Source organism: Rana temporaria, chromosome 4 (genome assembly GCF_905171775.1).
Source record: "Rana temporaria chromosome 4, aRanTem1.1, whole genome shotgun sequence".
NCBI lineage: Eukaryota > Metazoa > Chordata > Amphibia > Anura > Ranidae > Rana > Rana temporaria.
In genome coordinates this window covers 39,654,700-39,682,610 of record NC_053492.1, presented here as the reverse complement: position 1 = coordinate 39,682,610, position 27,911 = coordinate 39,654,700, and the positions used below count along the sequence as shown (strand labels likewise).

At 41.6% G+C, this 27,911-nt stretch overlaps 1 protein-coding gene across 1 annotated transcript; it reads left to right on the top strand.

Annotated features, from left to right (window-relative positions):
* LOC120936148 (cytochrome P450 2K6-like) lies at window positions 1-27,676 on the top strand. The gene is made up of 10 exons (XM_040348286.1): window positions 1-97; window positions 3,757-3,949; window positions 4,756-4,918; window positions 9,072-9,221; window positions 12,193-12,353; window positions 14,313-14,489; window positions 17,124-17,265; window positions 21,594-21,778; window positions 24,327-24,468; window positions 27,452-27,676. Exons 2-10 carry the CDS (start codon window positions 3,776-3,778, stop codon window positions 27,628-27,630), a joined length of 1,473 nt encoding a protein of 490 aa, XP_040204220.1. The 5' UTR covers window positions 1-97; window positions 3,757-3,775; the 3' UTR covers window positions 27,631-27,676.
* Window positions 27,677-27,911: the final 235 nt, after the last annotated feature.

Genomic DNA, 27,911 nt, shown 5'->3' with positions numbered 1-27,911 from the left:
CAGACTCTGATTATATAAAGCTCCACACACGAAGCAGGATAACAGAGAGGAACATCAAAGAAGAGACCAACCTCTTTCCAGAAGACCGGCAGAGAAGGTTAGGATCTGTAGATTTGTTCCTTTTTATTTATATATGTGTGTATTTTCTATTCAGCTTGTACATAGACATGTAATACTGTCAAATGCATATGTACTGTCACTATCTTCACTTAGAAAATAGCTGTCATCTGTAACTCAGATACAGAGAGTTCATATGTCTACGGATATTTGGGTAAAGTATTATTTGCTGAAGTTTTTTTCTTCAATCTTACAATGTTATTTAGTACTGTAGATTCCTAATGTAGCTATGGGAGGAGGAGATGGGAGAAAAATAAATTGAGTCACAGCCTGTAGAGTTGAAGGCTTTTTGAGCACAGCAATGCCCATAGACTCCTGGGAAATGATGTGTTCCCCTTAATATCCATACCAGACTCGAAGGGCCTGGTAATGGAATTTAGGGGGGCCCCAAAGCTTTTTTTTTAATTATTTTTCAATGACTTCCAATGACTTTGATCTGTATTGCTGGGACCCGGCAATTCATTATAGCCGCAAGTAGTTTTAAATTACTTTTTTTTTCTTTAGAAATTTAATTTTGTGCAGAGACTGTTATAAACACAGGACACATGTGCTACAGTAGGTGTTTGTGATATTGTGTTTTTAGCACGACAGCATCGCGCTGATTCTCGGCGACATGGTGCCGAGATCTCGCCGACACCTTGCACTCACTGGAATAGTGACAGCACATCCCAGCAAGCGCGTCATAGAAGCGACGGGAGATCCGACTTGGATTCCCGCCAATTCTACACGTGTGCGGCGTTTGCTATGAATCCTGAGGGGGAAGTCCCCGCCGGATTTTAAATAAAAATCCGGCATGGGTTCCCCCCTCAGGAGCATACCGGGCCCTTAGGTCTGTTATGGGTTGTAAGGAGAGCCCCCCTACGCCGAAAAAAAACGGCGTAGGGGGTCCCCCTACAATCCATACCAGACCCGTATCCAAAGCACGCTACCCGGCCAGCCAGGAAGGGAGTGGGGACGACCGAGCGCCCCCCCCCCTCCTGAGCCGTACCAGGCTGCATGCCCTCAACATGGGGGGGTTGGGTGCTCTGGGGCAGGGGGGCGCACTGCGGCCCCCCCACCTCAGAGCACCCTGTCCCCATGTTGATGAGGACAGGGCCCCTTCCCGACAACCCTGGCCGTTGGTTGTCGGGGTATGCGGGCGGGAGGCTTATCGGAATCTGGGAGCCCCCTTTAATAAGGGGGCCCCCAGATACCGGCCCCCCACCCTAAGTGAATGAGTATGGGGTACATCGTACCCCTACCCATTCACCTGCAAGAAAAGTGGTAAAAACACAAATAAACCACACAGGGTATTAAAATATTTTATTAGTCTGCTCCGGAGGCCCCCCCTGTCTTCTTTATTAGCTCTTTTACCAGGGGGAGCTTCTTCTTTGACGTCTTCGGGTTGGTGGGGGCCGCCGTCTGGTTCTCTTCCACCGCCGGGGGGGGGGGTCGCTTTTAAAAAAGCCCCCACCCCCCGGCGGGTTTCCTCCGGCATCTTCGGCGGGGGGGCTTCTTCTTCCGCTATCCCGACGGGTCTTCTCCGCTATCCGGGGGGTCTCCTTCTATGTTCGCCGCTCTCCGCTGTTGACTCGGCGCACCCCGGTTCTTCGTCTCGCTGTCCGGTCTCTTCTTCCGTGCTGTACGTCTTCTTCGCCTTCCGTGCTGTGAGTTCTTCTTCCGCGCTGTGACGTCATGTTCTTCACTTCTCTTCTTCTCCCGATGTTGACACGCCGGTCCTTCTCGCTGAAATGACGGATGCACGCCTTGCATCGGACCTATATAGGCCTCACAGTCCCATCATGCTCTGTACCTACCCATGTGATACCTACCCACGTGGGTAGGTATCACATGGGTAGGTACCAGAGCATGATTGGATTGTGAGGTCTATATAGGTCCGATGCAAGCCGCGCACCCGTCATTGCAGCGAGGAAAGGCGACGTGTCAACATCGGGAGAAGAAGAGAAGTGAAGAACATGACGTCACAGCGCGGAAGAAGAACTCACAGCACGGAAGGCGAAGAAGACGTACAGCACGGAAGAAGAGACCGGACAGCGAGACGAAGAACCGGGGTGCGCCGAGTCAACAGCGGAGAGCGGCGAACATAGAAGGAGACCCCCCGGATAGCGGAGAAGACCCGTCGGGATAGCGGAAGAAGAAGCCCCCCCGCCGAAGATACCGGAGGAAACCCGCCGGGGGGTGGGGGCTTTTTTAAAAGCGACCCCCCCCCCCCGGCGGTGGAAGAGAACCAGACGGCGGCCCCCACCAACCCGAAGACGTCAAAGAAGAAGCTCCCCCTGGTAAAAGAGCTAATAAAGAAGACAGGGGGGGCCTCCGGAGCAGACTAATAAAATATTTTAATACCCTGTGTGGTTTATTTGTGTTTTTACCACTTTTCTTGCAGGTGAATGGGTAGGGGTACGATGTACCCCATACTCATTCACTTAGGGTGGGGGGCCGGTATCTGGGGGCCCCCTTATTAAAGGGGGCTCCCAGATTCCGATAAGCCTCCCGCCCGCATACCCCGACAACCAACGGCCAGGGTTGTCGGGAAGGGGCCCTGTCCTCATCAACATGGGGACAGGGTGCTCTGAGGTGAGGGGGCCGCAGTGCGCCCCCCTGCCCCAGAGCACCCAACCCCCCCATGTTGAGGGCATGCAGCCTGGTACGGCTCAGGAGGGGGGGGGGCGCTCGCTCGTCCCCACTCCCTTCCTGGCTGGCCGGGTAGCGTGCTTTGGATACGGGTCTGGTATGGATTGTAGGGGGACCCCCTACGCCGTTTTTTTTCGGCGTAGGGGGGCTCTCCTTACAACCCATAACAGACCTAAGGGCCCGGTATGCTCCTGAGGGGGGAACCCATGCCGGATTTTTATTTAAAATCCGGCGGGGACTTCCCCCTCAGGATTCATAACAAACGCCGCACACGTGTAGAATTGGCGGGAATCCAAGTCGGATCTCCCGTCGCTTCTATGACGTCTCTGTCTCCATCGCGGCAAGCCAGCTCGGCGCTGGCTCCCGCGATGGGGCTCGTAGGTGCTCAATCTCGCCGAGAAAGAGAGCGAGATTGACACAAAATCGGGTTCACCTACTGTACTTTACAGGCATTACTATAAACACCCCCAGGTATGAAATTTAAAGAAATATTTCACTTTTATTGTTTCACTTTAAGCATTATTAAAATCACTGCTCCCGAAAAAACTGACGTTTTTAAAACTTTTTTTTGCATTGATACATGTCCCCTGGGGCAAGACCCGGATCCCCAAAAACGTTTTCTGACGATAACTTGCATATTAACCTTTAAAATTAGCACTTTTTTCATGTTCGTGTCCCATAGACTTTAACAGTGTTTGCGTGTTCGAACAAATGTTTTGCCTGTTCACATGTTCTGCTGCGAACCGGCTCATTCCTATTTATTATTATATTTTTATTATCATTATTATTGTTGTTAATATTTATCCAGGGTGCATGGCTATATATTTTTACCTATATTATTTTCACACAGCATTTAAAATATGAAAGACTGTCTAAGTTTTCACCACTCTAACCTAACCAAACAAAAATGTTGGTTAGAATAAACTTGAACAAGCAAGCTGTTTTTGCTTCTTGCAATGTGAAATGTTTAATGTTGACTATCTATGTTATTTCACTCTTTCCCTCTAGACTTGAAGACACATTTGCCATGGATCCTGTGACAATTCTTGTGTCCATCATAGTCATCTTGTATTTGGTCAAAACCTATAATGACCAAAAAAATAAAAAATACAAAAACTACCCTCCAGGGCCAAAGGCTCTACCATTCATTGGGAGCTTGCATATGGTTGACATACAAAAACCTCACTATGCTTTTATGAAGGTAATAACACACATGTTCTGCAGCTCTTTGTAACATTATTGAACTTTTTAGACAAAACAAGTAAATATAAATTGTACATGTGCTTATGTAAAACAAGGGGGTAGATTCACGTACCTCGGCGCATTAATACGCCAGGCAGGTTTTTTTTTAATCCATAAAGAATCCGCGCCATAAGTTACAGCGGCGTAGTGTATCTTTGGCGGCGTAATGGCGTGGAATTAAAATAGCTGTGATGGGGGCGTGTTTTATGTAAATACGTTGTGACCTGACGTAAACAACGTTTTTTTTTTACTGCGCATTCGCCGTCCCTGGGGGTAACCCAGTGCGCATGCTCGAAATTAACCCGGAACAAGCCAATGCTTCCGACGGTGACGTCATTCTACGCAAATCCCTATTCGCGAACGAATTACGCAAACAACGTAAAAATTTCAAATTTCTACGCGGGAAGGACGGTCATACTTAACATTGAGTACGCCTCATAACAGCAGCTTTAATTATACGCCGGAAAAAGCCGAACGCAAACAACGTAAAAAAATGCGCCGGGCGGACGTACGTTCGTGGATCGCCGTAACTAGCTAATTTGCATACTCGACGCGGATTTCAACGGAAACGCCACCTAGCAGCCGCCGAAAAATTGCAGCTTAGATGCCAGTTACTCTAATATGGCCTAGTAGCCAATAGTCTATACAAAGTCAATGGTTTAGAGTACAGATAAGCCAAAAATATGTAGGCATACATCCAATTTACTGTTTTAAACATTTCAAAATATATAATTCTTTATTTACTTATTGCATTGCTTTTTATAGCTTTCTGAGGAGTATGGCCCCGTATTTAGCATCCAGCTGGTTGCAGAGAAGATGGTTGTCTTATGTGGTTATGATGTCATTAAAGATGCCCTTATCAACCATGCAGAGGAATTTTATGAAAGACCAGATAACGCATTGTCTGCTAGAACATCAAATGGAAATGGTAAATCACAATATGTAAAAAAATCACTTACAGTCTTAAAATAGACAGATGAACTGTACATGTTTAAGATCAAGAACGACATTTAGAATAAAAAAACAAACAAAAAAATAAATAAATAGTATACCTCCAGATACTCAATGCTATACCCACAGTTAGATACATCGTTACATAGTAGGTGAGGTTGAAAAAAGTCCATCAAGTCCAACCTATGTGTGTGATTATATGTCAGTATTACATTGTATATCCCTGTATGTTGTGGTCGTTCAGGTGCTTATCTAATAGTTTTTTTTAAACTATCGATGCTCCCCACTTAGACCACCGCCTGTGGAAGTGAATTCCACATCCTTGTCGCTCTTACAGTAAAGAACCCTCTACGTAGTTTAAGGTTAAATTTATTTTCTTCTAATTTTAATGAGTGGCCACAGGTCTTGTTAACCTTCCTTACGCAAAAAAGTTTTATCCCTATAGTGGAGTCACCAGTGTGGTATTTGTAAATTGAAATCATATCCCCTCTCAAGCGTCTTTACTCCAGAGAGAATAATTTCAGTTCTCACAATCTTTCTTCATAACTAATATCCTCCAGACCCTTTATTAGCTTTGTTGCCCTTCTTTGTACTTGCTCAATTTCCAGTACATCCTTCCTGAGGACTGGTGCCCAGAACTGGACAGCATACTCCAGGTGCGGCTGGACCAGAGTCTTGTAGAGTGGGAGAATTATTGTTTTATGCCTGGAGTTAATGCCCTTTTTAATGCATTGGCATTTCATGCTATTGCTGAGCCTTTCATCTACTTTTAATCCTAGATTCCTCCAGAGGTTCTCCCCCTAGTGAGTAGATTGCATTCATATTTTTGCCACCCAAATGCATTATTTTACATTTTTCTACATTAAACCTCATTTGCCATGTAGTTGCCCACCCCATTAATTTATTCAGATCTTCTTGCAAGGTTTCCACATCCTGCGGAGAAGTTATTGCCCTGCTTAGCTTAGTATTTTCCACAAATACAGACATTGAACTGTTTACCCCTTCCTCCAGGTCGTTTATGAAAAAATTAAACAGGATTGGTCCCAGCACAGAACCCTGGGGGATGCCACTTTCCACCCCTGACCATTGCGAGTACTCCCCATTTATCACTACCCTCTGAACTCGCCCTTGTAGCCAGTTTTCAATCCATATATTCACTGTATGGTCCATGCCAATGGACCTTACTTTGTACAGTAAATGTGTATAGGAAACTGTCTCAAATTCTTTTGCAAAGTACAGATACACCACGTCTACAGGCCTTCCTTTATCTAGATGGTAGCTCACCGCCTCATAGAAGGCTAATAGATTGTTTTGGCAAGAATTATTCTTCATAAATCCATGCTTATTACTGCTAATTAAACAGTTTTCGTTACTAAAATCTTGTATATAGTGCCTTGTTATCCCCTCCAAGAGCTTGCATACTATTGATGTTAGGCTAACTGTAATTCTCAGGGATGTATTTTTGCTCTTTTTTAAATATTGGTGCTACATTGACTTTGACCAACAAGCTGGTACCATGCCAGTCAGTAGACTGTCAGTAAAAATTAGGAACAATGGGCCAAATTCTCAAAAAACCTGCCTAACTTAACTTTCAGCAGTTAAGTTACACAGGCGTTAAATTTCTACCTAAGTGCCCGATCCACAAAGCACTTACCTAGAAATTACACACCGTGTAACCTAAGTGCCTCCGTCGCAAGGCGGTCGTCTGATCGAGGGGGCGATTCCTATTTAAATGAGGCGCGCTCCCGCGCCGGACGTTCGGCACATGCGTGTGACGTCATTTTTCCCGACGTGCATCGCGCGAACGTACCTTACGCCGGGCTTTGTGGATCGCGACGGGACAATAAAGTTGCGTCGGGTAAAAAAAAAAATACGCGCCGGGAAAAAAATTCGAAATTTAAAAAAAAACGCGGCGATCGAAAAAAAGGTTTCTTTTTACAAGGTCTAAACAGTTTAGGCCTTGTAAAAGCGTCCCTAATTTTACGCATGCAAAACGTAACTTACGCAGAAAACACAAAGCTAAAAAGCTTTGTGGATCTGCCTAAGTACTCATTTGCATACGCAAAGCGGCATTTCGACTCGAAATGCCCCCAGCGGCGGATGCGGTACTGCATCCTAAGATCCGACAGTGTAAGTCTATTACAGATGTCGGATCTTATGCCTATCTTTGGAAAAATCCTTCTGAGGATCGTTTCCAAAGATAGCCACAGGGATACGCAGGCTGAACAGCAGTTCCGCCTGCGTATCTCCTTTGAAGATTTGGCCCAATGGTCTGGCAATTACTTGACTGAGTTCCCTAAGTACCCTCGGGTGCAATCCATATGGTCCCAGTGATTTATTAATGTTAAATTTCCCAAGTCTATTTCTAACTCTGTCCTCTGTTAGCCATGAAGGTGCTTCCTGTGATGTGTCATTAGAACAAACACTGCAGTTTTGGTTACTGAAGCCCCCCAATTTCCTTGTGAAGACTGAGGAGAAGAATAAATTCAATACCTTTTCCATCTCCCTATCCTTTGTAACCAGATGTCCTTCCTCATTCTTTATGGGGCCAAAATAGTCTGTCCTCCCTTTTTTACTGCTTATATACTTAAATAATTTCTTGAATTTTTTTTGCTCTCCTCCGCAGTTGATCCAGAGAAAGGCAAAAAAAACACATAATTAAGCATTAACTAGTTTTCTCCAGCGGGGGAAAACAATTCCTTCCTGAACCCCCTGGAGGATATTCCCTGGATCAATCAATTTTATTATCCAGTTATATTTTGTACATTTAGTAATGCAGCCATATTTTTTAAATAGTCTGACAAGCTGGCCAAAAATAGTTCTCGAGGGAGTCTATACTACATATTCACAGCCCTTAGCCTTTCCGTATGTGGAGTTTAAATATTTTTCCCCAGATGTAAATAGTTTCTCTCGTTCTCTGTAATGACCTGAAAGTGAATAACTCAACATCAAGTTCGCTATATGAATCACTTACAGTGTGTGTTTATACATGGCCATCATATACCCCTAACTGTCTGTTCTTAGTAGAGAATAAATTCAGTTCAGCTAATTTTCTCAGAGCTAAGCTCCTTCTGTGACTCTTATCAGTTTGGTTGCCCTTTTCTGCACTCTCCAGTCCTCCAATATCCTTTTTTGTGAAACCGATAACATTAAATGCAGTCATGATATGGTCACTGCTACCCAGATATTTTTTTATGAACATATAGCTCTGCATAGTTAGAGATTACCAGGTCCAACAGAGCGCCATTCCTAGTTGGGGCTTCTATAAACTGTACCATAAAACTGCCTTGTAATATGTTTATAGATTTCCTCCCTGTTACTGTTCCAGCAGTACTATTACTCTAGTCAATTTCAGGGAAGTTAAAATCCCCCATTGTTATCACCGTCCCAGTCCTTGCTATCGTTGAATAGAGCTGAGTCCCCAACTCCTCAATATTACTGGGTGGCCAATATCAAATTCTAGTAATTACCTTTAAAGTATTCATACCCATATGCAGCTCCACCCATACTGCTTCAGTCTCATCACATAATCCATCAGAAAGACCCTCTTGAGGAGTCAGTGAGATCACTTCTCACACTTAAACAGATACCGTCATCTTTTTTGTTTTACCCCTGCCTCTTCAAAAGAGAGCATAGCCAAGATTTTTAATAGCCCAATCATGTGAAGAATGGCACCAGGATTCAACAGTATCAATTAAATCATAGTTCTCTTCATGCACCAATGCTTCCAACTTTGTACTTGTGTGTGATCTGACATCTCTAGAATGTTATTGTTCCGCCCAGTACTCTTTTGTAGGTGATGATGCCTTACCTCCATAGATATAGTACAATGAGTGAGCATTGTCATCACAGGATAGGAAGTGTATTATTGGTTGGATCACCAATAGAATATAAAGGAAAAAAAGCCTGAAAATAAGAAAATGGATGCAGCCACCACATCCAAGGGCTGGTAGACAGCAATGTATTACATGTTTGCTCTTGGGTTTAGATATGCTTACAGTCGCATATCAAACAGTTTATTTATGTTGAGTTGAAATTAAGATTAATTGGTGACTTATAAAGTCTATTTTAGTAAGGAGAACTAAAAGTTCATTAGCTTAGATAAATTATTAAAAGAACATTCTTTTCAGGTATAATCTTTGCTCATGGAGAGAACTGGAAGGCAATGAGAAGGTTTACAATTTCAACCTTACGGGACTTTGGAATGGGAAAGAAATCTATAGAAAACAAAATCCAAGAGGAAGCACAATGTTTATTGCAAGAATTCAAAGCCTACAAAGGTGAGTTTATACTAAATTACTGGTTCCTTATAATCCAAGTGAAGTCCCACTCCTAATATGTCATACTTTACTGTCTATTCCCTAGTGGGGAGATTTCCCCTCACTTCTTGTTGTGCCACTATGAAAGGAAGTTAGGAGAAGGGTTTCCAACAGACAGAGTGCAGAAAAAAACAGATATTAATTGAATTGTTCATAGTTTGTTTAATAAAGGAAAAAGAAAAAAGGACCCTAAGTAAATTTTTTTAGTGGTCTCTTTTCCTGTTTGGAGATCGTTCCCGCTTCCAGTTCATTAAAGTTACGTTTACCAAGGACAATTTCGACATTTTTATATACATAAAATTTACATATATAAAATTGGTATTTTTGTGCTATAAAATTACCTAGAACTCTCAAATATTATACTTTCTAAAATCAGAGGCCCTGGAGAATGAAATGGTGGCCGTTGCAATTTATTTTTTATGTTTCACAGTATTTCTGCAGCCATTTATCAAATGCAATTTTTTTATGAAAAAAATATGCTTTCATGCACACAAACAGAATATAATACCCAATTTTTTTATAAAATATAAAAGATAATGTTACATTGAGTAAATAGATAACAAACATGTTAAGATTTAACATTTTGCACACCAGTGAAATGGTGACAATCTATAGCACCTAAAATTGTCCATAGGTGATGCTTTAAAAGCCTTGATAGGTTATCAGTTTAAAGTCAAACATGAGCTCTAACTCTAGAAATATTGCTCTAGCTCTGATATTCGCAGTGATACCTCACATGTGTGGTTCAATCACTGTTTACATATGTGTGCTTACCTATGTGTGTATTTGCATTTGCACAATCATCACAGGGGCACTTTCAATTTTGTTTTACTTAGATTTTTATTTTACCTCTATTTATTTATTTTCATTTAACTTTATTGCTATAAAAAGGGGTGAACAAGACACCTTGTCATAACTTTGGTCAATGACAGGTACTCATTGTGGAGATATCAGGGGACTATTAGACCACTGATCCCTGCTCTTTCCTCCAAGGCAGCTTATTAAATAGAGATCTGTTTAATCAGCTGCTTCCGTAGGTGTATGGCAAGGGAAAGACACTTCTGTTACCATAAGTGATGAAATCCTCCCTGCTTCTGGCTTCATTCATCACAGAGGAGATGGGGGATTAATATTCCTCCATCTCCTCTGTTGGCAACTGACCTGCCCACTTACAGCAGTCCCCAATTCCCACTGGAACTGGAGAGCCTGGGAACAGCAGTGGACAGCTGCAGGAGAGGGGAGGGTTTAACAGCACTGCATAAGTGAACCCACATAAGATGGTTTTGTCAGGCAATTCCTCCTACAAGTCTGAAGGTCAGTCAGTTTGGGTTTTCTTGACCACTACTCCAAGATAATACTGTTGGTTTTGTTGTGGAAATTTTATGAAGATGTATTTAATATGTATTGTCATAGTGTCTCCCAGTGTTAGTACTCCCACAGCCTGCTCTAAAGAGCTGACTGGGGCAGACTGACACTGGTTGAGTCCTGTCTGGTAGTGAAAAACTTCTTGGGGATGGAGAGAGGTGTTTGCATAGTGGGGATATGTCCACCAGTGAAAGGGCCCCTGTGCGATGCACAAAACGATCGTCTGGGGGGATGTGTTCACTCTGCAAGGATATTATCGGTTATAGGCAGATGTACGCTCATGTCACCCCGGTGTGCCTAATCAAACAAATTTTGGGGCTGCAATGGCATGCCCCTGCAGATAATCTCCCATCCACAGAAATTGTAGTATAATCTGGGTACTGTATGCGTTGTTCTCTGAACAACACAGAATAAGGATTCATATCAACGTTAAAATGGGAGATTTTGAATTGTTAGCCATGCGGCTTCCTTTGTCTAGTTTAAGAGCATGGCTTCCAGGTACAGGGGATAGGAAAACATACATGTTGTCCCTGCCCAGACACGATCATAACACTCCCCTAGCCATTTTTCATTGGTTGTTTGTATAAACTCATCGTGTTGGTAGGATTTTCCTGTGTAGACATTCATATCCTGTGAGGTAATTTCCTGTAATGTTATTTCCCATGGAGGAAGCGATTGGCTGTTGAAGCCATCACTTCCTGTTTGTCATTGCTTTTGTTGTACTGGAATAAAAGCCAAGTGCTGTGCTGGGTAGAGGCCAGAGGAGCATGATGCTGAGAACGTAAGCTGTGGTCATGTCTGTTTACTTGGGGATATGCAGGAAATAGAGTGATAGTTTTTTTTTTTAAAGAAAATGTATTTAGCGTCAAAATTTATGTTTGAAAAGAGAAGCAATACATTTACATACAAAATCATATTTATTTATTTGTGTCATGGTATCAAAAAGTATTTCCATAAATACACAGGAGTCATAAAAAGCAGTTCTGGCCTTAACATAAGCGACATAACTCATCAAAGATGGGGAAAATACACTTAACTCATGTTATATAAATTTTGTGCTTGTATAGAGTTTCACATGATCTCCCAAATATATCATGTGAAACTCTATACAAGCACAAAGAGTTTATATAACAGGTGTTATGTGTATTTTTCCCATCTTTGATGAGTTATGTCCCTTATGTTAAGGCCAGAACTGCTTTTTATGACTCCTGTGTATTTATGGAAATACTCTTTGGTACCATGACACAAATAAAAAAATATGAATATTTATGTAAATTTATTGCTTCTCTTTTCAAATATAAATCTTACTGCTAAAAAAACCCTTGAGGGATTTTCCATTTAATACAAAAAATTGGGGTGTGCAGCACCTACAACTCATGTATATGTGTTATCTATTCTATAGAGTGATAGGTAAGATGCATTATACCATTAGACTGAATGTGTGCTTATTAGCACAGGAGATATGGTTTGCGCACAGCGTACAGCGTTATTTCACTAACAGTTTAAAAAATAATTGTCTGGATTTGACATGAATCTAGGTATTTCAAGTCTTTGTTTTCTATTTAAGGGGAACCCTTTGAAAATATGAACATCATCACCGCTGCTGTAGCCAACATAATTGTGTCTATATTAATGGGAAATAGATATGAATATGATGATCCAACCATACTAAAAATCATGAGTACAATTAATGAAAATGTCAGGAGCTTTGGAAGCATTATGACCAGAGTAAGTGCAACCTTCAGCTGAAAGGGCAGAGCCTTATATCTTCAGTTCAAATGTTCCTGGATTAAAGATTGTGGCCCAGATTCAGATAGAATTGTCTATCTATCGGCGGGCGTAACGTATCGCAGATACGTTACGCCGCTGTTAATTAGGGCGCAAGTTCCGTATTCAGAAAGAACTTGCGCCCTATGTTACGGCGGCGTAACGTATGTGTGTCGGCGTAAGCCCGCCTAATTCAAATGTGGATGATGTGGGCGTGTTTTATTTAAATTACATGTGACCCCACGCATGCGCCGTTCGTGAAAAAATCCCAGTGCACATGCTCGAAATTACGCCGCAAATCGTCAATGCTTTAGACGTGAACGTAACTTACGTACAGCCTTATTCGCGAATGACTTACGCAAACGACGTAAAATTTTCAAAATTCGAACAACGTCCATACTTAAAGCGGGAGTAAACCCAAAAATCAACTTTCTGCAGTTAGATCCAGCATACTGCTGACATCTGCAGTATGCTGGTCTTTTTTATTTTTTTTGGTACTTATCGTTTTAGCAGTATTTCTTCTATGGCTCCGAGCGGGGAATCCTGCGGGGAATGGGCGTTCCCTAAGGCAAGCAAGTTGATTGACGGCCTTCGATATCGCGTCACGGCTTCCGAAAATAGCCAAGGTGACACTTGGCTGTTTACTGCGCCTGCCGTGTAGAGCTGACTGTGCAGGCGCCGTAAATTGCCGTGTGTATTTTCAGAAGCCGTGACGTGCTATTGAAGGCTGTCAATCAACTTGCTTGTCTTAGGGAATGCCTATACCAGGAAGTAATCCCTGCTCGGAGCCATAGAAGAAATACTGCTAAAACGATAAGTACCAAAAAAAAAAAGACCAGCATACTGCAGATGTCAGCAGTATGCTGGATCTAACTGCAGAAAGTTGATTTTTGGGTGAACTCCCGCTTTAACATAGGATACCCCTCATATAGCAGGGGTAACTTTACGCTGGAAAAAGCCGAACGCAAACGACGTAAAAAAATGCGCCGGGCGGACGTACGTTTCTGAATCGACGTATCTACCTAATTAGCATATTATACGGAAGCGCCACCTAGAGGCCAGCGTAAATATGCAGCCTAAGATTCGACGGTGTAAGACACTTACGCCGGTCGGATCTTAGGGAAATCTATGCGTAACTGATTCTATGAATCAGTCGCATAGTTACGAACCCGTACACTCAGAGTTACGACGGCATATCTGGAGATAAGCCGTCGTATCTCCTTTCTCAATCCGGGCCTAAAACTTTTTTTTCATAAAATTTACAATCCAACTATGTGAGAAAGAATCTTAAATGGTTAGAGTACTTTATAAATATCAGTTAACTTCCTCCCAATAGTGGTTCCTGGGTGGTTAATTACCTCAGCTCGTAGTCAGATTTGTTAAAAACTGTAGAAAAGAAAAAGATAACAAACAAGCTTGTTGTAAACCTTGACAAATCAATTTTTTTTAATTAACATGAAAGGTGAAACCTGACTGTCTGCTATTGGCAATAACTTCTTGTGTGTGCTCATGAATATGTCCACCATTAGGTACATCATTAGTCTTCGGTATTAGTTACACTTTACAATCTTGAAGTCAACACTCAAAGATGTTGGCCAAGAGTTTGGTGTGTGGTTTTTGAGTTACAAGAGGATTTCAGCCAACTACATAATTATTGGTTATTATGACATAAAAATTGCCTCCTATACGTTAGAAAAAAAGAACAAATTGTTAGTTGGGTGAGCTCAGCTGAAGAAGGGACGCTCCAAAATTTGGCCAAACCAATATTAATTTTTTTCCATGGGTCTTGAGAAGAAATAATGTTTACCTATCGAGAAAGGACCAGAATTGACCAATCCATTATAGTATGTAGTAATATACAATTACACAAATTCAATTTTAACAAAAATTTTATATATTTTTTATTTTCTACTCCTTAAGCTTTACAACATGTTTCCAAGACTGATCAATTTACTCCCTGGCAGCCATCAGAAAGTCTTTCAGAACTTTGAACACATGAATGCTTTTATAAGGGAGGTATTTACCAAACAGAAGAAAACACTAGACGTAAATGACAAAAGGAACCTTATTGATGCGTTTCTGATAAAACAACAAGAGGTACGCATTGTGTTTAATCGTTTACTGTTCATTGTCATTTAATTAACAAATATATCCATCTAATTATTGGATTTGTTTGTCCTTTTCATGAATGGGGGTCATTAATAGTTGTATAAAGGGAAATAGTCACGCTACTAAATAAGATTAAAGCCTGAACAGACCTTAAATGGATGGTGATATGATTCATAAACCAAAAATTAAATTAAATAGAAATGTACACAAATGAATAAACCTAAAATGAAAACAAGTTGAAATAATAAATATATATGACAATATAGATAGGTGTATAGAAAGTCCACGTGAAATAATCCAAATGAAAATCACATAATATACACAAACATATATGTGCAAAGTCCACATAGGGTAATCAGTGAATCCAATCCAGAAGTGAAAAATATTACAAAGAAGATTGGGAGATGTTCTAGATTTTCCACCACCACCAAAGGGAAATTGGGATGAGCTGTTCCTTGGGGTATACACCGGAAGAAGTAAAAACTCTTGCCAGATAAACAGGACCTCCTGTTAGAAGTAAGGTCACCAGTGCCTACAGATATAGCCCTCTGCGGGGTCTGAGTTGAGTCCGGGTCCGGGATGCCAATCCCACTTCCATCCAGGCATCCTCCTCACTTCAGAAAGGGCTTTCTGTCCACTGTACTCAGAGACATGATCTCCCAGACAGGAGGGAAGCGTATAGGAGAATAAAAAGCCTCCAATAGTGTGTTATAGTTTAAACACAGTTCATGTATTTGTTCAAAAAAGATTCCAATGTAGTATAAAACTTTAAAATTTGCCGGCATTAAAAATACAAACGAACACCTATACTTCCCAAGTCACATGGAGCGTGATGACGTCAGTGCGTAGCTCCGCCTAACAGGTTTTATCATACGCAACGTCTTCCAGGGGCACGGGCGATGCACTGAGCCATCACCTTAAATACTCACGGGAAAGCAAACAAGCCTAACTCTCATATGACGGCCATATTAGTGATAATGAACCAAGCCTCAATTTAAGTTATTAGTAAGAAAGATAGGGGCAGATATAGAAAAGCACTCGCAATCAATTACTCGATCTCAAAGGGCTGGCAACCACTAAACCTCACTCTCATATAGCAGCCATATTAGAAGAAAAAGCTAGGGCATTCAGGTCTCACTTACTTCTATGGCAATATATACAGACTGTAACCTTGGGCAAGACATCATATCTCATATTGACAATCAGGCCAGTCAGCCTAAGATACAACATTAAAAAAGTTAGTCAATGCAAAAATGTATTAATGTAATTTTGGACATAAAATCTGCACCAAACATCTAAAAAGTAAAAAAAATCTGTGAAATACGTAAAAAATATAAATATATAAAAAGACGTAAATATATAATATACAGATGGGCTTTAATGAAAAAGACAAAAAGGAAAAAAGGAAGGGGGTCATCATTTTGAGATATGACCTCAAGTGGACAAAAAGGTACATAACATCAATTGATACATTATACAACCATAAAGTGAAAAAAATAAATGAAAAAAATAGTTGGTAGTTTAACGCTATTACACAAGTTAAGAATTGTCTATAAAAGGCATTAATTTCAATATCTACATTTAGACCCAAAGGTTTAAGACATTTGACATGATATATCTAGCTAATTTCAAGTTTGGATATAGCTCATCTTTTGGGGCCCCCTCTCAAGTGGGACTTTAATTTGTCAATGGCTAAAAAGGATGTACCTCTAGGGTCCTTTCTGTGTACCTCCAAATATTTTATACACTCATATTTTTTGGTTTTAATTGCATCAAATTGGTTCTTTAGAAGGTTTTTCCCCTTAATGCGTAGAATGTATTAGGGTGAAAACGCATAGGGTTTATAACCCAATTAAATTCAGCAAGAGAGCTGGAGGAAAAAGGGGGTGCAGAGGATGATGAGTAAAGTTAAACGATTTTTTAGAGCTCTAGAATAATAAGCCCATTTATTAAGCCTTTTAAGGAAAGTATTAAGCTAATGGTAAACCATATTTAGTGCAGCAGCCCCCCCGAGCCCTCATTATACTTACCTGAGCCCCGTAATTCCCGTACACAGGAACAAGCACACCAGCTCTGGCTGGTGTCTTGTGTCCAGATTGGATAGCTTGATATCAGTGCAGCCATTGGCTCACGCTGCTATCAATCAGATTCAATGATGCGGGTGTCGGGGGCGGAGCCAAGTCCTGACTCAGCAGCAGGACACGGGAGCACACCCTCATCGGTGTCCTGAAGGAGAGCGATTCTCCGATGGGGCATTTGAGAAGAGGAGAAGCCAGGAGCACCGCAGAGGGACCCCAGAAGAGGACTGGGGCCACTTTGTGCAAAACCAACTGCACAGCTGAGGTAAGTATGATATGTTTGTTTAAAAAAAGGAACCTTTACAACCCCTTTAACAACAAATGTCTAGACATGCAAGGAAACAAAATATAAAAGTCATTATAATTTGAAAATCTTGAGGCTTTTTGATGTCCCTTCTAACCCTTCTGCCCTAGGCAATGGGCAGTGAGCTCTTTATGGTAACTACAGCCTTGACTATGACAATGAGAAGTGATGAAGTACTGACTTTTTAAGATAGAATATTGCTTTTGCATTTATATTCTATCCTCCATTTCTATTGTGCAGGGGAAGCCAGAATCTACTTTATACTTCCACAATGACAACTTAAATATACTGGTGAACAACCTTTTTGCTGCTGGAATGGAGACGACATCCACCACTCTGCGATGGGGCCTTCTACTAATGATCAAATACCCAGAAATACAAAGTAAGATAAAAGATTTCAACATGCGCCAAAGTACATTGTGGATTTTATAATATATTTGTCTCTGATTACATCACCATTTACATACTTATAACTTCACAATACTGTGGCTTAAAGGAAACTTGTTTTGAAAAAAATTATAGAGCCAGCCATTGCTAACCATTCCTTCCAAAATGGCTTTGAGTTTTGGCTTCAAGGTTTCCTGAGTTGGTAACCAGAAACAAGTATAGAGATAGTAATATATAACACTTTTCTGACATTTATTTAAAGCTGAACTGTGGTTATAAAACATTTATTCAAATATATTCTTTAACCAATTCAGCCCCAGAAGGTATTACCCACTTCATAACCAGGCCATTTTTTGCAATATATCACTTGATACTTGTAGCTGACAATTGCGCGGTTGTGTGAAGCTGTACCCAAATACATTTGATGTCATTTTTTCCCCACAAAAAGAGATTTCTGCTTTACTACATAGCCAATAAAAAAATTGAAAAAAATCGAATTTATTCATCAATTTAGGGCAATATGTATTCTGCTACAAACTTTTGGTAAAAAAATCCCAGTAAGTGTATATTGATTGGTTTGCGCAAAATTTACAGACCCTAGAAATGATGGGATATTCTTTATGGAATGTGTATTTTTATTTTTTGCTAGTAATGGCTGCAATCAGCGATTTTTAGTGGGACTGCGACATTACGGTGGACAAATCAAACACCTAACAGACTTTTGACACGTTTTTGGAGACCAGTGACACTAATACACTGATCAGTGGTAAGAATATGAAACTGCCACTGTATAAATGATACTGACAGGGGTGAGCAAAGGGTTGAGTGTGTCCTAGTGGGTGATAACTGTGTGGAGATGGCTCTGACTAGGAGAACACAAAGATCCATGTTCCTGCTTAGCAGGAACACAAGATCTCTATATTCTCTCTGTAAGAATGATGATCTGTCTTATTTACACAGGCAGATCACCACTCTTCCTCTCTGGGGAACGATCGCGGGTGGCCGGCGGCACTTTGTACACCACAGTTCAAAAATTTTAAAAAAATAACAGTGCATTGCTAATAATTTTGTTAGAGTTAATACCTATACCTTAAAAGATAAGTTCCCCTTCTATGAAAAAAATAATAAATGCACATTTTTTTCAGAAAAAAAAATGAGCATTTATTATTTTTCCCTAAGGAGCCTTGAAAGCATTGCACTCGTGATCAGTGTATCTTGTGAATGAAGTATTAAGCCACTCATCATCAACCTCCATTCAGAACTACAAGCTGTCAGCCGCAATGGCTGCTTTACATGTAGTTCATTCACTCAGAGGAAACTTTTGAAATAGTGGCAAGCAGGCAAGGGGAGAGGATCCCACGCTCCCTGACCCTGTGGCAAGGAGAAGAGGAGAGTCTGAAGCTGCTGGAACATGTTACATGTTCCACTCTAAATACAGGTGGAACGTGTTACATGTTCCAAAAGGTGAACTTATCCTTTAACCATTTCCCATTCGGCCTATAGCAGAATGACGGCTGGGCGGTGGTTTTGTTATCCTGACTGGGATGTCCAGTAGGATAAGCCGCCGGGGGCACACAGCATGGCGATCGGTGTTGTGGTCACTCTGACACACCGCAACTCCGATCTAGGTAAAGAGCCTCTGATGTAGGCTCTTTAACATGTGATCAGCTGTGACCAATCAAAGATTATCACAGCGTTATACCAGGAAGTGGCGGTAAACAGCTTTCCTCGGTTCACGCTGACAGGGAGAGCCGATCGCGGGCTGAGCTGATAATCAGTGCATTGATTATCAGTTCAGCCCCCATCAGAGGTGCCACCACAGCTGCCAACAAGTGCCCATCAGCTGCCAGTCAGTGCCCATTAAAGTGCAAATCAGTGCCTCTCAGTAAGGCCCGTCAGTGCCCATGGCAGATGCCAATCAGTACCTCATCATTAGTGCCATCTATTAGTGCCTGTCAGTGCTGCATCAGTGCCCATCAGTGCCACCTATTAGTGCCCATCGGTGCTGCCCATCAGTGCTGCTTATCCGTGCCCATCAATGCTGCATATCAGTGCCGCCTATCAGTGCCCATCAATTCTACATATTAGTTCCTAATCATCAGTGCCCATCAGTGTCACCTTATCAATGCCAACTCATCAGTGCCCATCAGTGTCACCTTATCAGTGCAGCCTCATCAATGCCCATCAGTGAAGGAGAAAACAACATTTTATAACAGAAACTAAGAAAAAATTATATTTTTTCAAAAATGTGGGTATTTTTTAGTTTGTTTAGCAAAAAATAAAAACCCCACTGGTAGTCAAACACCATTAAAAGAAAGCTCCATTTGTGGGAAGAAAATTATAAAAATTGTGTTTGGGTACAGTGTTGTATGACCACGCAATTGTCATTCAAAATGCCACAGCGCTGATAGCTGAAAATTGTCCTGGGCAGGAAGGGGGGGGGGGGAACTGCCCAGTATTGAAGTGGTTAAACTAACCAAAAACTAAAGATGCAAAAAAGGGTCATAATTATATATTATTACCAAAACATTCCATTCAAAAAAGGTATAAAATTCTATCTATAACAGGAATCCTAACACATAAGAGGTAATGTTCACAAAAGTGCACTCCTAAATCTGTGTGCCTATGTCACTCACCTCCATAGACCTAGAAATGGTCTATAAGTGCATTTGTCCTCAAAGAATGAAAAGGAGGGGGAATCCATTATTTATCATCTGCAGCATTCAATCTTCCCAAAACAACAAGAGCTCAGAGAGAAGGATACATCATAGTGCTCACTCTTGTCATATAGAAACATTGCTAAACAAAATTATTCTACTCACAAAACTCTCATAAATACTGTCCTTCATGCAACAAACAAGGGCAATAACCCGATGTCTTCCCAAAAGTGCTCTTCACACCATGCAGTGATCAGTGTGTTCACTCCACACCCAAGTGCATTAAACCTTTAGCAAATGACCCCTTAAAGAGGAGATCCAAGAGTGTTTCTGAAGTGTAAAAAGAGGTATATCTTCCAATGATATTATTAGGCATTATTAGGGTATGGGGTGACACTGGGGTTCCAACAGATCAATTTTTTTCAAGAGGTGGTTGTGTTCTTCAGGCTGTAGGTTTTTATTTTGTGTGAAGCCTCTATTCTGCATGTGATCACAATGTCAGAGCTGACATAGTATTCATATGACTGGGACCCACCCTTCTTGGTTACCCACTGTTGGCTGCTTGCTCTTAGGAAGAGGACATGTATTAATGTATATTTGGCACTGGGTATTGTGCTTTGGAAAGCAAATAAACAGATATCAGGCAAAAAGATTTGAGAGATTCTCTTGCTTTGCCCTGCATAGTTTACTTGAATCATTATTGGGGGAAGAAAATGATATATATCATATTTGTTTGCCAAGTAAAGTCAGTGGACCAGATTCAGAAAGGAGATACGACGGCGTATCTCCGGATACGCCATCGTATCTCTGAGTGTGCGTGGTCGTAACTATGCGACTGATTCAGAGAATCAGTTACGCATAGATTCCCCTAAGATCCGACCGGCGTAAGTGTCTTACACCGTCGTATCTTAGGCTGCATATTTATGCTGGCCGCTAGGTGGCGCTTCCGTATAGTTACGCGATGAATATGCTAATTAGGTAGAGACGCCGATTCAGAAATGTACGTCCGGCTGGCGCATTTTTTTACGTTGTTTACGTTAGGCTTTTTTCGGCATTAAAGTTACCCCTGCTATATGAGGCGTAGCCAATGTTAAGTATGGACGTCGTTCCCCCGTCGAGTTTTGAAAACTTTACGTAGTTTGCGTAAGTCATTGGCGAATACGGCTGTACGTAAGTTACGTTCATGTCTAAAGCAATGACGACTTGCGGCGTAATTTAGAGCATGCGCACTGGCATTTTTTCACGAACGGTGCATGTGCCGTTCGTAAAATACGTCAAATACGTGGGGTCACAGTGAATTTAAGTAAAACACGCCCACCTCATCGCCATTTGAATTAGGCGGGCTTACGCTGACACACATACGTTACGCCGCCGTAACTAAGGGCACAAGTTCTTTCTGCATACGGAACTTGCGCCCTAAGTTACAGCGGTGTACCGTATCTGCGATACGTTACGCCCGCCGATAGATAGACATTTCTATCTGAATCCGGGCCAGTTGCTTGGTTTCCTGCTTCATGTATACTTGCTTTTTGGGTGCACAATATGGTTAGCAGTAACAGTATACAGTAAAATGGTGATATTATTTTACCAAAGTATATATGTTTCTTTAATGTATGCAGTTGATTTCAGTCCTAATTGTAGATTTTGCTCATGGCGTCCTTTTCAGAAAAAGTTCAAAATGAGATTGACCGAGTGATCGGATTGGCTGAACCCCAAACTGAGCACAGGAAGCAGATGCCGTATACCGATGCCGTCATTCATGAAATCCAGAGGTTTGCTGATATTGTACCTCTGAATGTCCCACATGCAACTGCTAAAGATGTCACATTTAGAGGGTACAACATTCCAAAGGTGAGTGTAGGATACAGTGTGTACTGAAAAGACATACGACCTGGTGTCCAGGAACAGGGATTGTGGGCTCCTTTTAGCACCCCTCCACAGAGACAGCCAGTACACAGCAACATAACAGTTGAGCAAGTTAGTAGGATAAAGCAGAGCTTAAACCATAGATTGACCAGAATCAAAGGAGACTCATGCCTCGTACACACGATCGGTTTTCCCTGCAGGAAAACTGCCATGTTTGCTTTTGGTCGGGAAAACCGGCCGTGTGTATGCTCCATAGCAGTTTTCCCGACAGGAAAACTGCGAGCAAAAAAATAAGAACTTGTTCTCTTTTTTCCTACCGCGATTCTCTGCGTTTTTTTTGCTCGGCAGTTTTCCTATGGAAAACACTGCAGTGGAGCATACACACGGCCGGTTTGCCCGACCAAAGCAGCCAATAGGAGCGCCGCCGGGCACCCGCGATCGCTCGTTACAGAGCGAGGACCGGGAGCTGTGTGTGTAAACACACAGCTCCCGGTCCTGTCAGTGGAGAAATGCCTGACCGTCTGTTCATACAATGTATGAACAGCGATCAGTCATTTCCCCTAGTGAGTCCACACCCCCCCTACAGTTAGAACACACCCAGGGAACATACTTAACCCCTTCCTCGCCCCCTAGTGTTAACCCCTTCCCTGTGACATTTTTATAGTAATCCAATGCATTTTTATAGCACTGATCGCTATAAAAATGACAATGGTCCCAAAAATGTGTCAAAAGTGTCCGAAGTGTCCGCCAAAATGTCGCAGTACCAACAAAAAAAATGGCTGATCACCGCCATTACTAGTAAAAAAAAAAATATTAATAAAAATGCCATAAAACTACCCCCTATTTTTTAAACGCTATAACTTTTGCGCAAACCAATCAATAAACGCTTATTGTGATTTTTTTTTTACGAAAAATATGTAGAAGAATACGTATCGGCCTAAACTGAGGAAAAAATATGTTTTATATATTTTTGGGGGATATTTATTATAGCAAAAAGTAAAAAATATTAATTTTTTCAAAATTGTCGCTCTATTTTTGTTTATAGCGCAAAAACTAAAATCCGCAGAGGTGATCAAATACCATAAAAAAAAAGCTCTATTTGTGGGGAAAAAAGTATGCCAATTTTGTTTGGGAGCCACGTCGCACAATTGTCAGTTAAAGCGACGCAGTGCCGAATCGAAAAAAGTGCTCTGGTCTTTGACCAGCAATATGGTCTGGGAATGAAGTGGTTAAGAGGCCCTCGTTCTTCAAAAGTTTGAGCACCCCTGCTGTAAATGGTATTTAACAAACCAAAAGGGACCAAACAAAAGAAGTTTGTCAGGGTTCAAATTCCCTTAAAAATTAAGACCTTTAAACACACAGGGGCAGATCCACAAAGCGAGTACGCTGACGTATCTACTGATACGCCGGCGTACTTTCAAATTTCCCGCGTCGTATCTTTGTTTTGAATCCTCAAAACAAGATACGACGGCATCTGGGTTAGATCCGACAGGCGTACGCCTTCGGATCTAAGATGCAATTCTTCGGCGTCCGCTGGGTGGCGTTCCCCTCGTTTTCCGCGTTGAGTATGAAAACTAGCTATTAACGACGATCCACGAACGTACGAGCGGCGTCGCATTCTTTTACGTCGTCTCTAGTCGGCTTTTTTCGGCGTATAGTTACAGCTGCTGTTTGGTGGCGTACTCAATGTTAAGTATGGCCGTCGTTCCCGCATATAATTTAAAAAAAACATTTTTTGTTTGCGTAAGTTGTCCGTGAATCGGGCTGGACGTAATTTATGTCCACGTCAAAAAACAATGACATCCTTGCGACGTCATTTAGCGCAATGCACGGCGGGAAATTTAGGGACGACGCATGCGCAGTTCGTTAAGCGCGGGGACACGCTTCATTTAAATGAAACACGCCCCCCTACTCGCCGATTTTAATTCAGCGCAGTTACGCCGCGAGAGATACACTATGCCGCCATAACTTACGGCGCAAGATCTTCCAGGATTCAAACCAAAAAAAGTAAGTTACGCCGGCGTAGCGTATCTCAGATACACTGCTCCGGGGCAGATCTTTGTGGATCTGCCCCACAGTCACTAGCTTTCCCCTGTTGGATAGGTTTTTTAAAACTTTATTAAAGATTTTGATGTGGTTTGTGTTCACTGTGGAGTTTCATGCTCTACATTTGACTTGTTGACTGTTTGGGGGGGAAAGGAGTACTGGAAAAGATTAGAGAGGAATTATCCACATAAGGCCACTTGTTACAGTGACAACTGTCTTAGAGGACAGTTTAATTTTTTTGTGCCCTGTGGGAAGTTTGTCAATCATTTCTTGCCCTGGAGATACATCAAGAATGGGAAGAAAATCTTCCCAAAAGAACACAGGACTCAAATGTGAGAAATATACCCATTCCGTACTCTACCCAAAATATAAAAAACCCCTAAAATGGTTTTCCATGAGAAATTTTGCATCACACTTATACTACATACTAAAGTATATGTATGCACAAACACGTACAAATTATATTATTGTGTGTTTTTTTCCACAGGGAACCACTGTCCTCCCATTGCTGACCTCTGCCCTAAGAGATAAAGCTTACTTTGAAAAACCGGATGAGTTTTATCCTGAACATTTCCTCGATTCAGAAGGAAATTTAAAGAAGAACGAGGCATTTATACCTTTCTCACTAGGTAATTTTGTTTGGCATAAGGTGTTTGATGATGTTGTGTCAAGTCAGTAAACAGTAAGATACATTCATGAAGACCTTGTACTGTATATCAAAGGATTTACTTCTGTACAGACATCCAGACACCAAAGAATGGCATGATCTACCTAGAACAGGGTGGTTCCACAGCTTTCATATCTCCCATCCAGGTTTTGAAAAATCAGCATCTTTCTTAAAGTGTTTGTAACGCCACATGAAATACCTGGCTGATCCTGCCTGGTTCTGCCCTCCTCTGTAAACTGACCACAGTTTATCATGGCTGCTGAGCCCTGACACCATGGCCAGTTTACATGCCTTCATCATCTGCAGCTCTCCTCTGTCCTCTCCCCCCTCCCTGCTAGTCAGCTCTGTGTCAGCCCCCCCTCCTGCTGCTGAAAAACCTTGGTGATTATCAGGTAAGCCCCTGTCTTTCATAATGTTAAGTGGCCTGTATATGTCCCTTATTAAAAAAAAATGACCTGCGGCCTCTCTCCTCCTGACTGACATCAGCGGGGTAATCTCAGGTCCTCCCGTTCTAGCTGTCAGAGAGGGGAGAGCCAGACAATTACGTGAGCGCCGAGCGGTGCTAGCAAATAAGGTATGGAACAGCACACATACAGGACGCCTAGCATTATGGAAGACAGGGGATTGCCTGATCATCACTAAGTAGGTTTACAACCACTTTATGCATTATGTGGTGCTTAGCTATTAAAGAGAAAGTAAACTTCCTTTACTGACTTTTACCTATAGGTAAGCCTATAATAAGGCTTACCTATAGGCAGTGTAAAGATCTCCTAAACATGCAAAGTTCAGGAGATATTTACATTACATGCAGCCAGTGACATCACTGGCACATGTGCTCTGAAGGAAGGGCCACCCGTGCCGTTCCTTCAGAGCCCTGTGACGTGAAAAGCATTTCCTGTGCACACCCGTTACCAAGATGGGAGCCCCTGCAGCGCTGACATTGCAACGCTGGAACAGCTACATTTTAAGGTAAGTAGCACATTAAAACTTTACCTTGCAGGGGGGAAAAAAAACGTCCAGTGGTATACAACTGCTTTAAGTGCTCTGGTTCAGACATTCCTATGATTTTAACCCTTTTACATTCATCATTTTAACTTTTATGGCAGGACAGTAAAAGGTTGTAAACAGCCTTAGGCCTCGTACACACGGCCGAGGAACTCGACGTGCCAAACACATCGAGTTCCTCGGCCAGTTCAGCCCTGAAGCCGCCGAGGAGCTCGGCGGGACGAGAGCTCCCATAGAACAACGAGGAAATAGAGAACATGTTCTCTATTTCCTCGCCGAGCTCCTCGTCGGCTTCCTCGGCCGAAAGTGTACACACGGCCGGGTTTCTCGGCAGAATTCAGCCAGAAACTCGGTCGGAAGCTGAATTCTGCCGAGGAAACTGGTCGTGTGTACGGGGCCTTACAGATGTAATCTCAGCCATGGACTTGTTCTAAGATTTGACGGTCTTCTCTGCTTTATAAGTTATTTGGTCAGCTGTAAAGTCAACTAAATAACTTCTAGGTACTGCCACGTGTTAACCCATTCCCCCTCCCTTAGCTCCATCACCACTGGTCCCTGAGTTCACCTTTCTCCTGAGCCCAGAGGCGTATTCAGGACAGAAGCAGGGAGAAGATCAGTGAGCTTCCATCAGTGATATCCTCTTCATTGCATGGATCAGGGTTGTCTCAGTTTTGAGAACATGGGGTCAGTAAAACTCATGTCATTTCACACAGATGTATCACACTAGCAGCTTTCACCTTAACAGTAGACATGTGCATTCGTTTTCGTCCGAATGCATTTTCGTCTGAATTTCAGTTATTTTCGTTATCATTTTAACAAACAATAACGAAAGCGCAGAATCCGAAAATCGAAAGATTCAACATAAACAAATGCTTTATTTTCGTTTTCATTGTCACAACAGTTCGATATAGATATAAAGATTCGACATGACGCTGACAATAACAATCTGTGTCTATTGAACCTGCGGTCGAATGTGCCTAACCTTAACTCTATAAGTTCAAGATTATTCTACATAGAGAGAAAAGATTTGACATTATAGAGAGAAAAGATTCAAAATTATAGAGAGAAAAGATTCAACATTGTAGAGAGAAAAGATTCAACATTGTAGAGAGAAAAGATTCAACATTGTAGAGAGAAAAGATTCAACATTGTAGAGAGAAAAGATTCAACATTGTAGAGAGAAAAGATTCAACATTGTAGAGAGAAAAGATTCAACATTGTAGAGAGAAAAGATCGCTGCTGGAATTGGGGGGGGGGGGGGGTAAAATAAAAATAATGATGATGAATGTTATTGGCTGATTGTAACCAAAGAGGAGGAGCAGTAAAATGTACAGCCAACTTACTTACGATTGCTACTCAACATGAATGACGAAGATTCGACAAAGCAGCGAAAAACATACAAACGTTGAATCTGTCATTGAAGGCTTCTGGTGTCTGTCGAAAGTTCTAAGAAGATTCGACAAGCAGCTAAACTGTACGACGCTGCAATCGTACATTTCCGGTCAAATACATCCGCCCATAGGCTATAGAAAAATTCTAATGTTGGTTGACTAGTAATAACAATTAATAAATATAGATATTACTAGTCAATCGTACAACATTAGAATTCTACTATAGCTAGCTTGTAGGTGGAACATTCGACGGGAAATGTACGATTGTGGCGTCAAAACAGTTTAGCTGCGCCATCGAATCTTTTTAGAACATTCGACAGACACCATAAGCCTTCAATGACAGATTCTACCTTAATTAATTCGGATTTTTGGACGAATGCAATTTTTAACAAAAAACTAAATTAATAAAAACAAATTTCGGGAGTAACTAAATAAATGTATTTTTCGGACGAAAACGAAATTCCGAAACAAAATATTTCAGTGTGAACAGGTCTATTTAACAGCATTCACAAATGTTAGCACTGAACTAATGTTTCCTTCCTTCACCAGGTAAGAGAAGCTGTGCCGGAGAAAACTTGGCAAAGATGGAGCTGTTCCTGTTTTTTACAACATTGCTGCAAAACTTCACCTTCCAGGCTCCTCCTGGTGCTGTGTTGGACCTGACTCCTGCACTGGGGTTCACCAATGCCCCTTTACCACATAAGATCTGTGCTATACCTCGCAGCTAGAATATAGCCAAGCCAACCAATGATTATGGTTGACCCACATAGAAAACAAAAAACAAAAATAAACTTTCAGTTTGTAAAAAATGTGAAATGAAAATCCATTTATGTTCAGAAAACTAAAAATGTGCTCTGAGTTATTTACATTCATTGTTTGGATATCTGGAAAACGTAATTGCAGATTAATTCCTACTCATTGTGATGTTCCGTGGACTATGTTTTTTTCAAATGCATCTGCAACAGTCTCATGTATTAGAAATCAGATTTAAAATACGCCTTACTTTTAT

Coding starts and splice junctions, on each gene's coding strand:
- LOC120936148 (XM_040348286.1), top strand. CDS start 3,776: ATGGATCCTGTGACAATTCTTGTGTCCATCATAGTCATCTTGTATTTG. Junction 4,919..9,071: donor TAGAACATCAAATGGAAATG/GTAAATCACAAT, acceptor CATTCTTTTCAG/GTATAATCTTTGCTCATGGA. Junction 14,490..17,123: donor TTCTGATAAAACAACAAGAG/GTACGCATTGTG, acceptor TCTATTGTGCAG/GGGAAGCCAGAATCTACTTT.